The sequence below is a fragment of the Carcharodon carcharias genome, chromosome 1 (assembly GCF_017639515.1).
Source record: "Carcharodon carcharias isolate sCarCar2 chromosome 1, sCarCar2.pri, whole genome shotgun sequence".
Lineage (NCBI taxonomy): Eukaryota > Metazoa > Chordata > Chondrichthyes > Lamniformes > Lamnidae > Carcharodon > Carcharodon carcharias.
In genome coordinates, this window is record NC_054467.1 from 150,429,297 (window position 1) to 150,446,474 (window position 17,178).

General features: G+C 44.6%; 1 protein-coding gene across 1 annotated transcript in view; it reads left to right on the forward strand.

The window, feature by feature from the left end:
- spata18 (spermatogenesis associated 18) overlaps positions 1-17,178 on the forward strand; it is a 122,814-nt gene that overhangs the window by 25,934 nt on the left and 79,702 nt on the right. Inside the window, exons 2-4 of the mRNA XM_041183070.1 lie at positions 1,832-1,937; positions 7,073-7,188; positions 13,890-14,008. Coding sequence (XP_041039004.1) covers positions 1,832-1,937; positions 7,073-7,188; positions 13,890-14,008 — 341 coding nt within the window. The remainder of the gene's footprint in view (positions 1-1,831; positions 1,938-7,072; positions 7,189-13,889; positions 14,009-17,178) is intronic.

Here is a 17,178-nt window from a genome sequence, read left to right on the forward strand (position 1 = left end):
TAAGTTGTATTTTTTTTGATGACCGCTCAACTGCCCTGTTGGCGGGTGGATGAATAGGTCAGGCAGCCTTTGCGTTTTTTTTATGAAACCTCATCCACAGGTGGGATGAGGTTTCCAACAGTTACTTTAAAAAAAAAGTAAATATTTTTTAACATCCTTTTTTACATGTGACTCAGTCACATGAAGAGGGACAAGTGGGGACATGTTTATCATTTGTAAAAAGTTTATTTTTATATTTAAAATCCTTCAGCTCCCTGAGGCTCTGTGTGCAGACTTCAGCGCTCATGCTGCTCCCTCCCCCCACCCCGGCAGCACTGAATGTTTCCGCATGCCTTTCATGCTGGCTGGCCGTTAATTGGCCAGCCAGAGTGAAATCGCGGTCGGACCCTGATCATGGCCTGTCGTTGGTCTCGCAGCCATACCTGGGCCCGCCCGCTGCACACGGCCGGCGGGGGGAAAATCCTGCCCCATGAAAATTGTGGGGTGTCTGAAATCGCCACCCTGTGGAAATGGAGCCACTGGCGTCTGGGTTTGTGTGTGGGCTTGTGACCAGCGCCCTTATCCTGCATCCCTGAGTACCACACAGTGAGAATGAGGGCAAAAAATCCCAGAATAGCGTCCTGTCCATCTTTTTCCTTGCACACCCCCCCCAGCCCTGGCAACTGCCTGACATGAGTTTGCCCTGCGTCAGGACAGCTTAACCTGGCCCATGGAGTCAGGGTCCATATGTACGCCGAGTAACACCCAGGTCTCCACCACTTCTTTCGACTGTTCTATTATCTCTACTGTCGTACTGCTTCATTGTTTTCTTCAGTTAAATGTCAAGAAGACCAAAGCCATAATATTCAATACTTCCTGCAAGCTCCATACCCTTCCTTGACCACTACCTCAAGTTGAACTGATCATTCATCAGTGCTGAGCTTCTGATCGCATGTTGTCTCTCTATCACAAAGATAGCCTGCCCCCATTTTGTAGAATTCACTGTTTCCACCTCCTTGTCCATCTGCTGCTTAAATCTTCATTTCATGCACTTCCTGCCTCCAGACTGAATTATTCCAATGCTCTCCTGTGCATACTCCCATACTCAACCCTCAACCTTCAGGTTATACAAAGTTCTGTGGCCTGCTTCCTATTCCTCACTAAGTGCTACTCACCCATCACACTGGGCTCGTTGAGGCTCCTGGTCCTTAAGCCTCAAATATCAAATTCTTCTCCTTTGTGTTCAGATCTCTTCATGGTCATGTAGAGTCACTAAAACTAAAAGGTCATGCCACTTGCTATCTTTAACTTTCTCTAACTTTGTCATCCTCTGATAAATGTATGCTCCTCTAACTCTGACTTTGTGTGCATTGCCCACTGCATTTGCCCCATCACTGATTGCTGTGGCTTCAGCTACCAAGAGCTTGACCTCTAGAGCTTGCTCTCTTTAACATGTCTATCTCCCTCCTTTTTAGATCCTCCATAAAAGGCACCTCTTCAACCAAACTTTTAGTGACTCTACAAAGATCTTTTGGCTTGTGTAAATGTTTTGTCTGATTACGGTTTGTGAAATAGTTGTGATATTTTCTACATTAAAGGTATTATATAAATGCAATTTTTTTGTGTTAAACCAGCTCCTGTCTGAGAGTGAAAATGAATTTGGATTAGCCAGATTTCTAGAATTAACATCAATGGCAAAATATTCTGTGTGCTTCCAATTAAAATTCACCATGTTTTCAACTGGAAGAACTTCACTGTTAGTAAATGTGAAAAGTAGAGATGTTGTCTCTAATTTTTTTTTTATTAGATAATATGAAGGGTTCTTCAGTTTTTTCCTTTGCCTGATTCACAGGTCAACTCATGTGACCAAAATTTGAACCGATGCTGTGAACTTATTGAACTGACCTCAAAAGTCCAAGGAGAATTATTCACCATTCTCAGTCTTGCAGCTAGTGAAGGTATCACTTTTAAATTTCAAATCTTATCTCTACATCACTCTTTCACTACCCGCCTTTTAAAATCAAACCTACTTCACTTTCACTGTATTTACTTGGATTGCAGGCACTAAGTTCCTTTTTTGGGCCCTCAATAGAAGGATTTGTTGTTTGACATGGTGGTGGGTGGAAATGAGCCCAGATGGCCATTTTTCCCTATATATGTGTATATGTACATGGTGGGGGGGGTGGAAACTGAAGAAACTCGCTGAGGAATGTTCTCAACAGGTTTTATGATTTCTAGGTTTTTGTTCTATAGCATTGTGAAAAGAGTGGCTGCGCTCACACTTTTCTCCACTTTTAACCTATATGTTTTGCTTTAAGTGTCTGGCAGGAGGAGGAAGAAGCTATTTTATGGAATGTGGAAAGGATTAGTCCGCAATTTCTTTTCCCCCAAAATTTTCTGGGTCATGACCAATAAGTTTGAAGTGCTGAATTTTCCTTTGTCGTCTTGACCCTGCTATTGGAAACCCACATAAGCTGGTACCTGAAGAGAGAGAATTTGTAGAGTTATGGGGGAAAGGACAGGGGGATGGGACTATCCCAGACCACTGGCACAAATGGGATGGGCCAAATGGCCTCCTTGTGTGCTGTAACCACTCTATGAATCTACGGAGGAAACATACACTTGTCTAGTTGAGGACCACCAGTTGGACAGCATTGAGGCATGGTTTTCTTGAATGCAGCTGGCACCAATGCTGGATGCCTTGGAAACTAAAATTGCAGGCAGATGCCCCATATTTGCATATGCAGAAGTATTAATACTGTTTCAGGTGTGGGCCCTGACTGCCTATTGCCAATATATCAATGCAGTAGCTGATGCACTTCCTGCTTTTTAATGAGGTTGGGGGGATGGGGCTTCCTGCTTGCCATATCAGAGCAAAAACAGAAACCGAAATACCTGGAAAAACTCAGCAAGTCTGGCAGCATTGGTGGAGAAGAGTACAGTTGATGCTTAGCACTGATAAATGGCCACAGCACCAGTGAATCACTACATGAAGGATCCTAAATTTTATAATGCTTCTACCAGTCTCTTGTCAAAATTCTGAGAAATGCTTAAATGATGGGAGCTGAAATTTCAGAGGGCTGAAAACCAGAATCATCTTGCACAGAGGATGAATATGTGGTACAGCCTCTAGGGAGGCAGTACAAGTGGGGGATGTTCTTAATGATATGTGGCCTTTTAGACTGACCCAATGGGCGAAAATGGTTTTCTCTGATATTCTTAGACTTGGAGCGCATGAGGTGATTGGTTGAGAGACTAAAATTAAGCATGTGTGTTAATGCTTCATCTGTACCAATGGAACTTGATCATTGGAAAGCAGTTTTTTTATACACCCTAGGGCCAGATGAGCCTTGATAGATTTCAGCCTTTTTTCCCATCCTTTTTGCATGTGTTAATATTCATTCATGGGAAAGTGAAGGAAACAACATGTCCCAGTGAGGTCAGCCAGGAAGAACCATGTCCATTAAACACTGATAATGTGACTGCGGTTGCTCTAATTTCAGAGCAGGAGCTGTCATTCGAGAATAATTAAACCCTGGGCGGAATTGTCCCAAATTTGCGCTAAGTGCGGTAGCAGGTGGGGAGAAATAGCGTTTTACCTGCTGGCCACAATGGCCGCTTTTCAATGCTGTATCATCCCAATCCTGCCTCATTAATTATGCATTCCCGGGAGTCACGCTGTTTAGCTAGCAGGCGGCCTCCAAATTGCCCGCGACGCCGTCACCTCACCACTTCCTCACGCCAGCTGCCATATTTAAAGTATAGCCGCACACACCTCTCAGTCCTTCCAGCCCAGGACTGCTGCACAGAAGACATGGCCCTGAAAGGCAAGAAGACTACAGCTCCTCGATTCAGTGATGCATCCCTGGAACATCTTTTGGACGTCATGGAGGCCCGCCGTGATGTCCTCCAACCCTGCTCTGGGCAAAGGCCAGCAAGCAAAGTGACAAACACAGCATGGCAGGCAATGGTCAGCGCCAATGCCCTGCAAAAGAGGACAGCCACCCAGTGCCGAAAGAGGATGAATGGCCTCATCCATTTTGCCAGGATCAGTCACTCTTCTCATCACTCAACTCTCACACTCTGAAACCCATCACACATCCACAGAGATCTCTCCCCTCAAGGGACAACACCACTAACTCTCAAGCACACCCTCACATCTCCATCAGGCTCATATCCTCTGGAGCTCGCTTAATCATCCCATCCATGGCCCCACTCACCACACAAACACGCAATGCAGTGACATGTGTTCTGCTCACACTCTCTCCATCTGTTTTCATGCAGGAGAAACATAGAAACATAAAAGCTGGGAGCAGGAGTAGGCCACTTGGCCCTTTGAGCTTACTGTGCCATTCAATATGATCGTGTCTGATCCTGTATCTCAATGCCATACTCCTGCTGTCTCCCCATACCCCTTGACATCTTTAGAGTCTGGAAATCTATCTATTACCTTCTTAAATATATTCAGTGACTTGGCCTCCACAGCCTTCCTTCTGCGATAGAGAATCCATAGGTTCACCGCCCTCTGAGTGAATAAGGTTCTCCTCATTTCAGTCCTAACTGGCCTACCCCATATCCTGAGATTGTGACCCCTTGTTCTGGACCCCCCCGACCAGAGGAAACATCATCCCTGCATTCAGTCTGTCCGACTGAATTTTATACGCTTCAATGAGATCCCCTCTTATTCTTTTAAACTTCCGTGAATAAAGGCCTAGTTGGCCCAATCTCTCCTCATACGACAATCCTCCCATCCCAGGAATCAGTCTGGTGAATCTTCACTGCATTTCCTCGATGGCAAGTATATCCTTTCTTGGGTAAGGAGACCAAAATGGCACACAATACTTCAGATGTGGTCTCACCAAGGCCCTGTACGACTTCCGTCGGCTGCAGTAAGACTTCCTTGCTGCTGTACTCAAGTCCTCTCACAATGAAAGCCAACATATAATTTGCCTTCTTAACTGCTTGCTGCACCTGCGTGCTTGCTTTCAGTGATTGGTGTACAAGCACACCCAGGTGCCTTTGTACATCAACATTTCCCAATCTATCTCAATTTAAATAATACTCTGCCATTCTTTTGTTCCTACCGAAATGGATAACTTCACACTTATTCAGGTTACACTGAATCTGCTGGCTGACAACTGTAGGGAGAGGTTCCAGTCTGGGAGTGGAGTGGCTGACATTAGTCTCCTCGCTCACTTTGAGGAATGTGCCAGCACGCTGACTGGTGAGGACGTGGACCCTGCCTTCTGCGGCAGTGATGTCGGCAGTGAACATCCACCTGAGGATCCTGCACCGCATTATCCCTCTCTCGACGCAACTGTGAGTGCTCTCCCTCCTGCTTTTGTCTCTGCTGCCATATGCTAATTATCTCTACTTTGGTTCACAGGGAGCTCTGCCAAGCGACTGATGCTGTCAGCCAGCCAGACTCTCAGCTCCTTCCAGGTCCTTGCCTCTAGCCAAGAGGACTCCTCCATTGAAGAGCTGGAAATAAGCAGCCTGAAAGATCCGTCACAGCTCTTACCTACACCCTCCACCAGCGCAGAGACAAATACCTCGATGGGATCTAGACCTAGAGTAGGCTCAGGTTCACAACCTGGTGGTCACTGCACAGATCCTTGTCTGCAGCAGTAGGAGGCAGGTTCAACTGAGCTCCCCGGCACTCTGAGGACTGCTGGGAAGAGATATTTGTGACGTCCAAGTCAGATGACGAGCCTCTGGATTTCGCTTTCCACCGCTTCGTGGAGAGTCAGCAGAAGGCAGGGAACATCATGGTGTTGGAAGCCTTCAACAGAGTGGCACGTGAGTTGGAGGAGTGCGTCTGCCTGTTCTGAGTGTGTGCGCGCATGTATGCGCGATTGCACACAGGTCTCCATGGGGAGGATGGTGGATGTCATGGAGCCCCTGGTCCAACAGGATGCGGAGATATGTGCATACTGTCCTCTCCCTCTGAGTCCCCTTTGCCTGTGACCCCCCCCCCCACCCCCCAATCAACCTCGTCCTCTGTCACTGCAGAGGGAGCAGCTGGCTCACAGGAGGACAGCCAAAGCAAGCTGGGGCCTCCAAGGCCTCAGCTCTCCAGAGGACCCATGCTGAAGTCATCGGAGGCAACAAGGCCAACCATTGCACAGGCTGTCTCCACCCCTGCTGCGGATGTCAGGACAGTACCTGGAATTGTTATGCCTAGAAAAGTGAAGAAATTCTGATCACAATTTTGTTCCATGGTGAACACATTGTGTCCCTTTTTTTATATAATCTGAAAATATATTCTCTTTCAATGAATAATGTGTAATGGTGTCTTTTAGCTTCATTGGCAGGCTTCAAGCCCTCCCACTGCATTTCCCAGCGCCCCCCCACCCAGGTAGTTCAGCTGAAGTGTGTGTGGCAGGACCTTTCGGAACCTCATGCAAGCACTCTCCCACGCCCGTTGATCCTCCCCCCATCATCTTCTCCCCATCACACTCATCCCAATGTCCTGAGCATTTTCAGTGCTCCCTGCTGGGGTTCTCTATCAGTTGTTCATCTGAGCTGATCTGCATCTCCACCCACCCACTGACCACACTCCCATGCAGCACCTGTGTCTGTCCAACACGATTCTCCTTTCACTTTTGGTTTTAGAAGCATGGTGAGTGTAACATTTGTCTTTAGCACCCCTGTACTTTGCCCTCCCCAAGTCATCCATGTCCTTTCCCCCATCACTGTCAACCCCCTTGCACCTTCCACCTCCCCACCATCACCTACCAACCATTCTTTTGGGGAATGTTCAGATAAATGTGTATGTTCCCTACCTTCTTGAAAATCCCACCCCTATCCACATTTACCTACCCAGCCTTCTCCTTCCCAACCCCAGGGTCCATGTCTGCCTCAGAGTCCCCATCAACCACCTCCGCTTTCCCTTCTACTACCGTTGCACCCACACCCTCCTACCCTACTCTGCCCTCAATATTTTCCTTTGCTTACTTTTTTAAACAAAAACAATAAAGGAAGATGTTCCAAATCAGTCAGTGAACACTAAACAAATCGTAGGCTAACATTGAATAAGTACTTAAATAATTGCCTTTACCTTAACTTATTTTTCATTTTTTTAAAAAAAAAGGTGGTGTTTATTCTGGTGTTGATACTATCAAATCTCGCTTCCTGCCATGGCTTGGGTCTAGCTTTACTGTCATTAGCTCAGTGGTGACGTCTGACACAAGCCTTACACTCATGCAGGTACGTAAACAAAAACTTGAGTGATTTAAAAAAATCCCTGGACATGTGGCTTTTTGTTTTTGGCTGACAAGTGAAAATGAGAGAATTTTCTATAGCAGGCATCCTCGGTGTTTGTTGTTAATTAGATTTAATCCCTCAGTTTAAAACATTTTTGTTCATAAAGTTGCTGAGAGTGCGAACTGATAATGGTGCAGTGAGGGAAATGGTATCTGGGTGAAAAGAGCAATCAACAGCGCATTTCCTAGCCAGCCAATCAGATTTAAGGATTGAGAAATAAGCCGTAGAAGGAATGTGAGTTAAAGGGGGTGAATTTAATGTTGGATCAGGTAGAGAAAGAGAAATAGAGGGAATGAATGATTGGGCTAAGAGATAGAAAAAATGATAAAATGGAAAAGTAAAAAAAAAATAAAAAAACAACTTAAGTGTGTTATTTTTTTAAACTCCCTGAAAAATTCAAAATCTGAAGGAATACAGTGGCAGAGAGGATGATTGGCAGTAATTAATAGTTATCACGTTACACTAATTGCACTACTAATCACTTGCTCTAATTACCTATAGTGGTTTGGTTTGTATCTACTGCAGAAATGCAACAATTTCATGACATTCAATGCAGGTCAAAAGTGAAGCAGACAGCGAAATGCCATTCTTGCAAAGCTAACATCCAAGTTGTTCAGGTATTGAATATTCACGTTTAACCATTATTTAGGCATCAGTGATGGTGACCACTGTTAGCTTCACCATCATTTTGAGAGTAACACTCTATACAATAAACAATCACAGCCTTTGAACTGGTACATCAATTTGAACTTTCAACCAAATACGTAAATCTTGAAATAGAGTAACAGTTACATTTTTTGTAAAAGAAAACGTAATTTTTAAACTTTTTGTTCTCTAGTGAGCCTTGCCATTTGGCAGTGTTTGTAGGAAATTCTGACCAATGCTGTGCACTATTTCTCAACTATTTGTTGGAAATGAGGCAACCACACATTAGAAATTATTCTGCAAAGACTGTACGAGAATTTGAATGCTACAAAGAACTAATGAGCACTCATTAAGAATCATCAATTCTGAGCACCACACTTAAGGAATAATGTCAAGGCTCTAGAGGAAGGAGGGGAGATTTATTAGAATGGTACCAGGAATGAAAGACTCCAGTTATGTGGAGACCCAAGAGAAGCTGGGATTGTTCTCCTTTAGAGAAGATTAAGGGGAGATTTAATAGACGTATTCAAAATCATGAAGGATTAGATAGAGTAAATAAGTAGAAACTATTTCCAATGGCACAAGTGTCAGTAACCAAAGGACACAGATTTAAGGTATTTGATAATAAAACTAGAGATGAGAGGAAGCAGATCCCGTAATAACTTTCAAATGGGATTGGATGAATACCTAGTCCTGCAATTTTTCACCTTCTATGTGGAAACTGCAGGGCAGTTGGTCTAACTAGATAGCTTTCAAAGAACCACCTCAGACTTGATGGGCCAAATGGCCTCCTGTGCTCTATATCATTCTAAGGCTTCCCAGCTGGAGCACAGTCAAAAATTATTCTCTGATCTATCTGTATAATTAAAAGTTTTATGTATTGTTTGTATCACACTAAATCTGTCCTAAGCACATGTTGTTTTTCTGATTGGCTCCAGCAATAACTTGGTTTATTTTCTCAAATTTGGATGGGTTGCATCTAAACTGGAGGGGCACCAATATCCTGGCTGCGAGGTTTGCTGGTGTCACTCAGGAGGGTTTAAATTAGTATGGCAGTGGGGTGGGAACCAGAGCAATAGGTCATCAGGTGAAATAAATGACTGGGAACCAGTGAATATGGCTAGTAGGACTAAGAGGAAGGGCAGGCAGGGGGAAATTACTGAGCACAGTGGGACTGGGGATCTGAAATGCATTTGTTTAAATGCGAGAAGTATAACAGGCAAGGCAGATGAGCTTAGAGCTTGGATTAGTACTTGCGACTATGATGTTATTGCTATTACAGAGACTGGTTGAAGGATGGACAGGATTGGCAGATAAATGTTCCAGGATTTAGATGTTTCAGGCAGGATAGAGAGGGATGTAGAAGAGGTGGGGGAGTTGCACTGCTGGTTAAGGGGAATATCACAGCTGTACGACAGGAGGACACCTCGGTGGGCTCAAGCAGTGAGGCAATACGGGTAGAGCTCCGGAATAGGAAGTGTGCAGTCGTAATGTTGGGGGTTTACTATAGGCCTCCCAATTGCCGGCAGGAGATTGAGGAACAGTTATGTAAGCAGATTTTGGAAAGATGTAAAAGCAATAGGGTTGTTGTGGTGGGTGATTTTAACTTTCCCTATATTGACTGGGAATCACTTAGTGCTAGGGGTTTGGATGGTGCAGAATTTGTAAGTTGCATCCAGGAAGACTTCCTGAGACAATATGTAGATAGCTCAACTAGGGAAGGGGCAATACTGGACCTGGTATTAGGAAATGAACCCAGCCAGGTGGTCGAAGTTTCATTGGAGAGCATTTTGGGAAAAGTGACCATAATTCAGTAAGTTTCAAGGTGCTGGTGGATAAGGATAACAGGAGTCCTCAGGTTAAGGTGCTTAATTGGGGGAAGGCTAATTATAACAATATTAGGCAGGAACTGAGGAATCTAGACTGGAGGCGGATGTTTGAGGGCAAGTCAACAACTGACATGTTGGGGGCTTTCAAACGTCAGTTGATAAGAATTCAGGACCGGCATGTTCCTGCTAGGATGAAGGATAAGCATGGCAAGTTTCAGGAACCTTGTTTAATGAAGGATATTGTGAAATTAGTCAAAAAGAAAAGGGAAGCATTCGTAAGGGCTAGAAGGCTGGGAACAGATGAAGCCCATGGAGAAAATAAAGAATGTAGGAAGAAACTTAAACAAGGAGTCAGGAGGGCTAAAAGGGGTCATGAAAAGTCATTGGCAACCAGGATTAAGGAAAATCCCAAGGCCTTTTATACATATGTGAAAAGCAAGAGGGATGCCAGGGAAAGGGCAGGCCCACTCAGGGACAGAGGTGGGAATCTGTGTGTGGAGCCAGAAGAAATGGGAGAGATACTAAATGAATACTTCTCATCAGTATTCATCGAAGAGAAGGACTTAGCGGTTGATTTGTCTAGGGAAGAGTGTGTAGATAGCTTGGATCAAGTTGAGATCAAAAAAGAGGAGGTGTTAGGCGTCTTGAAGAATATTAAGGTGGATAAGTCCCCAGGGCCAGATGGGATCTACACTAGAGTACCGAGGGAGGCAAGGGAGGAGATTGCTGGGGCCTTGACAGAAATCTTTGTATCCTCACTGACTACGGGTGACGTCCCAGAGGACTGGAGAATGGCCAATGTTATTCCATTGTTTAAGAAGGGTAGCAGGGATAATCCAGGAAATTACAGGCTGGTGAGCCTTACGTCAGTGGTAGGAAAATTATTGGAGAAGATTCTTCGTGACAGGATTTACTACTATTTGGAAGCAAATGGGCGTATTAGTGATTGGCAGCATGGTTTTGTGAAGAGGAGGTTGTGTCTCACTAACTTGATTGAGTTTTTCGAGGAAGTGACAAAGATGATCGACGATGGAAGGGCAGTGGATGTTATATACATGGATTTCAGTAAGGCCTTTGACAAGGTCCCTCATGGCAGACTGGTACATAAGGTAAAGTCACACGGGATCAGAGATGAGCTGGCAAGATGGATACAGAATTGGCTTGGTCATAGAAGACGGAGGGTAGCAGTGGAAGGGTGCTTTTCTGAATGGAGAGCTGTGACTAGTGGAGTTGCACAGGGATCAGTGTTGGGACCTTTGCTGTTTGTAGTATACATAAATGATTTGGAGGAAAATGTAACTGGGATAATTAGTAAGTTTGCAGACGACACTAAGGTTGGAGGAGTTGCAGATAGTGAAAGAATACAACGGGATATAGATCGGTTGGAGACTTGGGCGGGGAAATGGCAGATGGAGTTTAATCCGGACAAATGCGAGGTAATGCATTTTGGAAGGTCTAATACGGGCAGGAATTATACCGTAAGTGGCAGAACCCTTAAGTGCATCAACGGGCAGAGGGATACAGGTCCGCAGGTCACTGAAAGTGGCAACGCAGGTGGATAAGGTAGTCAGGAAGGCATATGGCATGCTTGCCTTCATTGGCAGGGGTATTGAGTATAAAAGCTGGGAAGTCATGCTGCAGCTGTATAGAACCTTGGTTAGGCCACATTTGGAATTTTGCGTGCAATTCTGGTCACCATATTACCAGAAGGATATGGAGGTGTTGGAGAGGGTGCAGAGGAGGTTTACCAGGATGCTGCCTGGTCTGGAGGTTATTAGCTATGAGGAGACGTTGGAGAAACTTCGATTGTTCTCACTAGAGTGACGGAGATTGAGGGGCGACTTGATAGAAGTTTACAAAATTGAGTGGCATGGACAGAGTAGATAGTCAGAAGCTTTTTCCCAGGGTAGAAGAGTCAATTACTAGGGGACATAGATTTAAGGTGAGAGGAGAAAACTATAGAGGAGATGTGCGGGGCAAGTTTTTTACTCAGAGGGTAGTGAGTGTCTGGAATTCACTGCCAGAGGAGGTGCTGGAAGCAGGTACGATAGTGGTGTTTAAGAGGCAGCTTGACAAATACATGAATAGGATGGGAATAGAGGGATATGGACCCCGGAAGTGCAAAATGTTTTAGTTGACGGGCAATATGATCGGCGCAGGCTTAGAGGGCCGAAGGGCCTGTTCCTGTGCTGTACTTTTCTTTGTTCTTTGTAAATATAGATAAGTGGAAGAACCTACCTGTGGTACACGTTACTTCCTCACTGCCCCTTCTATGTAATGGCAACCCAATTTAACTCCATAGGCAGTGTGCTGAAAAGGCCAGGATTTATGCCGAGACCTCAATATGCTGGGCTCTGGCTTTGTGTGGGGGGTTTGGCAGGCCTTGTAATAGGAAGGACTTCTGTTACCCCTTACGAGGGGTGTGATGTAGCAGAGGATGGGTCTAAGGGATGGAAATTCTCAATACTATACTTAATATTTCCCTTCCTAACAGCACTGTAGGTCTACCCGCACCAGAGACTGCAGCAGTTCAAGAAGGTGGCCCACCACCACCTTCTCGAGGGCAATCAGGGATGGGCAATAAATATTAGCTTTGCCAACAATGCCCATATCCTATTAAAATTGGGGGAAAAATAAACTACAAGTTCCTGTGTCCCTGATTCTCAGCACCAAACTGGTGGGGCACTCGAGTAAGAAATGTTCCTCATAAAAGGGGAACCAGTGGAGGCAGTCCTGAATTGGACTCTCCAACACCGCATCCTTCTGCGCACCCCCACCACCCCATTCTGGATACATCCAGTCACCAACTGCCACCCCCACACTCCCCCACAGCTACGGATGCATCCAGTCACCAACCCACTTCGCCCCCCACTATGGATACATCCAGTCAATCTTTCACTGTAGCACATGTCAGGTTGGTGTCCGAGATTCTATTTAAATAAAGGAATCTAACCCTTCTAACTTAAGGAGGGTCAGTGACAAGAGGTTCTGGATAGGCACATTTCAGTACTTAACACCAAGATGTACCCCTTTGTGGATTTTTGGCCACGATATTTATCATCCTAAACACATATAAACTTCAATCAATCTGAAAAACAAATACAGACTTTACTGATACTTTATGCATTATATCACCCATTGCTTCATCATCTTTCATTTCCATAAGTCTTCACTTTTTTGGCAGCTTATACCTGCTTTCTGCTTGAATCTTGGAGCTCTGTTTCTTTTTCTAACCTTCATTTAGTGCCTCTCCGTTTGCTCTGAAGATCTCTCTTGTATGATAATTTATATATAAACCTTAATGGAGCAATGCCAGTGGCACAGGATGTAGGTAGCCTGGATGACAGAACAAAGAAACCATTGGCAAGCTTACATTGTTCACCCTCTTTATTAGCTACAAAACTGGTCTTTCAACCTGAACTATGATTAAAGGGTTCACTAACTTTCTAAATCCTGTGTTTCCACCTCACCAAACATAGCATTGTGAAGTATAATTTGGAGGAGTTATGCCAACTATTTACTTCTACGCATTAAAATGAAGTGTAATGCACCTGCTGAACAACAACTTGTATTTATATAGCATCTTTTAATGTAATGAAATGTCCCAAGGAGCTGCACTGGAGTGTTATAAAGCAACATTTGACACCGAGCCACATAAGGTGATATTAGGTCAGATGACCAGAAGCTTGGTCAAAGAAATGGGTTTTGGGGTGCATCTTAAGAAAGAATGACAGGTGGAAAGTTTTAAGGAGAGAATTCCAGAGCTTGGCAGCTGAAGGCATGATCACCAATAGTGGAGCAAATAAAATTAGAGATGTGCAGAATTGAAGTTTAGGAATATCTCTTAAAGGTTGTGGGGCTGGAGGAGATTAGAGCTAAGAAGGGACCAGGCCATATAGTGATATGAAAGCAAGATTAGAATTTTAAAATTGGGGTGTTGCTTAACTAAGAGTGAGCACAATCCAAATTTGATCTTATCTGTTTGGTTTCAAAATATCCTATGTAAAATTAATGGAAACAGGTTTTACAGTAATGTAAAATTTAAAAGCTGTGCATATCCATTAAGATAAATATCCACGCTATCTACTTTTTATTCTCGTGCAAACACAGTTGTGATTTAGTAAGAACGCACAAAAACGCTAATATTTATGTTGTTCATCACCTTTCCAGGAATCTGCTGAAAAGGATCAGAAATTAAGAGAGCTGGCAACAGTCCATGAAAAGGAAATGATAGAATTGGAGACTGAATTAAATACCACGCGTCGTCAACTTGGGACCATCAAACAGGAGTAAGAAATCTAAGCAGAGTTATGAATCGATCTGATATACAGCTGATGATTAAAGATTCTTCTGACCTTATTTATTTGAGAGCATCAAGGTAGTTTTTTTAAGGAAGACCTTTTGAGCTTTAGAAGACAATGGCACAACAGTCAGTAGGTTGAACTTTTAGAAGCCTAACACTTGTCAATCATCCATATAGAATAACAGTTTCTTCTGTGCCCTAACCCTTTAAAGAATAAGTGGGATTGGTTTTGACTCTGGGTGGGATCAATACGTGGAGGGCCCAAAGCCTGCATGCATCTGAAAGTCTGAATGCTCGTGATCAGCTGGGCCTCCTTTTAAAATATGAAATCTTGCCCGTGCCAGAGATCAGCGGAGATTTGGCACTGGGATACTAGTCATTGGGGATCCAAGGAGTTGAGCCACTGCATGTGTTTGGGATGGCGGGGTTCCAAATAGATGCTGGTGAAACTATAGTCCATGGCTCAATGACCTTACGTCACAGACCTTTTGAAGCAGTTATTTAGAAAAAAATGTGGATAAGTTAAATTGCATGATTGTCGTGATGGGTGACAAATAGCTGATTCACAGCTGGAAAGAGAGGGATTGAAGATTACTTGCAAGTTTTGAATAAGTTGTATGTGTAACTTGCTCAGTGAGTTTATCTAATGAATAGCTGAACCATGTGGATTAGGATGGTTTGATTTGTGGTCAGAACTGATATTATCTAACACAGTAATGAGGCAGTATGGGTGTTATAATTAATCTTTGGTGCTCTGGGCCAGAGTTTTACGCTGTTCATGCGGGCGTGCGCCCGACCCGGAACCGCGTGAAATAGCATGAGAAGACGTCTGGTGCGCGTCACAACGCCATTGCACTCGTGCGCAACATTACAGTCGGCGGATGTGCGTGGGAGTTGGAAGCGCGCCCGCTGACAATTAAGCCCATTAAGGAGCCACTTGTCAGCGATTTTACGCGACCTGTCCACTTTTATAAATGGCGGACGGGCAAACGGCCAGGTGACCTTCACACTTTCACTACAAACTACATCCAGGGCAGGATGAAATATCTGGGGTTAAATAAATAAAAGTAGATTATTTGAGGGATGTTCTTCTATGTAATCTGCTGCCAGGTGCTTGCAATTACAGTATTGTCACAGTTTGCAGCAGTCTATTGAGCTCATCTAGTTTTTAAATTACTGCAGTTCCTTGTGGCAGCTCCACAGTGTCTGTCAGCCTTTGGGGAGAGCAAGCCCGCACCCTCCCTTCTCTCAGTGCCTGCCCTCTTCCTGCAGCCCCCCCCCACCCCCGGCATTGCTGAGTCTTTCTCAGCCTGTGTTAATTGGCCAGCCAGCCTGAAATTGCATTCAGGGGCCAATCGCGGGCAGAGGCACATTTTGCGTCTGGTTCCAGGCCCACCAAACGTGCGCGCCCGACAAACGTAAAATGCAGGCCCTAATGATGTAGAGAGTTGAAAATTTTAAGATTTCAACTCCTCATCACTATTACTCCTGCTAGAGATTTCTGAAATAGTTTAATGTTTGCGACGGGGGTCTTGCTTGTCAGCTGGAGAACCTGCAGGAGCCCTGTGCTTGGGGAAGGCCTGCAGATAGTAAGTGGCCATCAGTTATTTAAGTGGCCAGTGACAGGCCTTTCCCAGGATTAAGGATGCAAGGGGTGGTAGTAGCTGCTGGCAATGCACTCACCTGAGGTTTGGGATCAATGTGGGACACCAGGCCAAAGATGGGTGAGGTGGGGTCTTGGAGGGGGGATTTGGAGGTGCGGGGGTAGGGGGTGCTTTTTTTTTTTAAAGGCCCCATTTCACCAACCCCCCCCCCCCCCCCCATATCCTGACACCGGGTCCCTCAACCAGGCAATGTGCCTCTGAATGAGGGACTGCTGCAGGAAACCCCAGGGATTACTTTTCGGACACCCCACATGGCGACTCCCCTGCCTGCCCCTGGTTGAATACTAGCAGCAGCCATGATGGGGACCTTGAATGGGCATTAGTTGCCTCAGCTGGCATCCAGGTGGGAAGGCTCTCCATAAGTCTTCCTGCCCCGGATTTAGTTGGAGGGAGGCAGGAAGGTGGCGCAGTCACCATACTGCATCCTCTCGCCTGATTAAATGCCTCCAAACTCGTCTCTGGGGGTCATTAAGTTCTGTCTACAGGATCAAGCTTGCCTGTCTTGCCCCCTCCCCTCCACCAAATACCTACCATGGTTCACAGCTGAATAAGGAATATTCAGAAGAGGGCTGTAGAACTGTACCCCAACAACAAGTGACTGCCTATGGGAGAGGTGAAACTTGGTGAAAAAAATACTGAAACTTAATTTTTAAGAAAGATATTGGAATAGATTTTGACTTTATGTAACAGTGTTAAATGAGTGTTGGAAATCAGGCTGCCAATTTACTAAAATACAAGTCTGGAGAGATGTAACTTGGGCTGCTATTGACCATTTTACACTTGTGCCAAACCAAAACCTATCCCACTGTGTATATAACAAACATAACCATATCATCAAAGTGGATGAAATTTGACGAAACAAATTGTTTGGATGCACTAGTATTGATAATGGAAGGAGAGTACAGATATAATTTAAAATCTGACCAAAATATATAAAGGCTCTCTTTAAATCTGTTATAGATGCAGCCCCTCTGGAATAGATGCAATCAGCATAAAGCTTTTCATTTAGATATGATCACATAATTAAATAGGCTGATATTCCGATATTACAAACTTATTATAATTTTCTGATTTCTGTCTATTGTAACTGAAAGCAAAATGTATTTGTATGGTTGGAAACACTGCTAACTGAGATGGACTGTTAACTCTCCTAATTCATTAAGTGCTGTCTAGACCAAAATCTCCACAACCTCTACAAAATTAAGAGGGGAATAGATAGAGTGGACAGGATAAAATTGTTTTCCTTGGTGGAGAATTCTAGAACCAGGGGACATAGATTGAAGAGAAGTGGCAGAAGGTGCGGGGGGGGACATGAGAAGGACTTTTTTACGCAGAGGGTAGTGGGTGTCTGGAATTCGCTGCCCAAGTTGGTGGGAGAAGCAGAAACTCTAAACTCTTTTTAAAAAGTACCTGGATCTGCATCATAAGTGCTGTAAGCTGCAGGGCTATAGGCTGGGTGCAGGAAGGTGGGATTAGAAAGGGCACCTGGGTG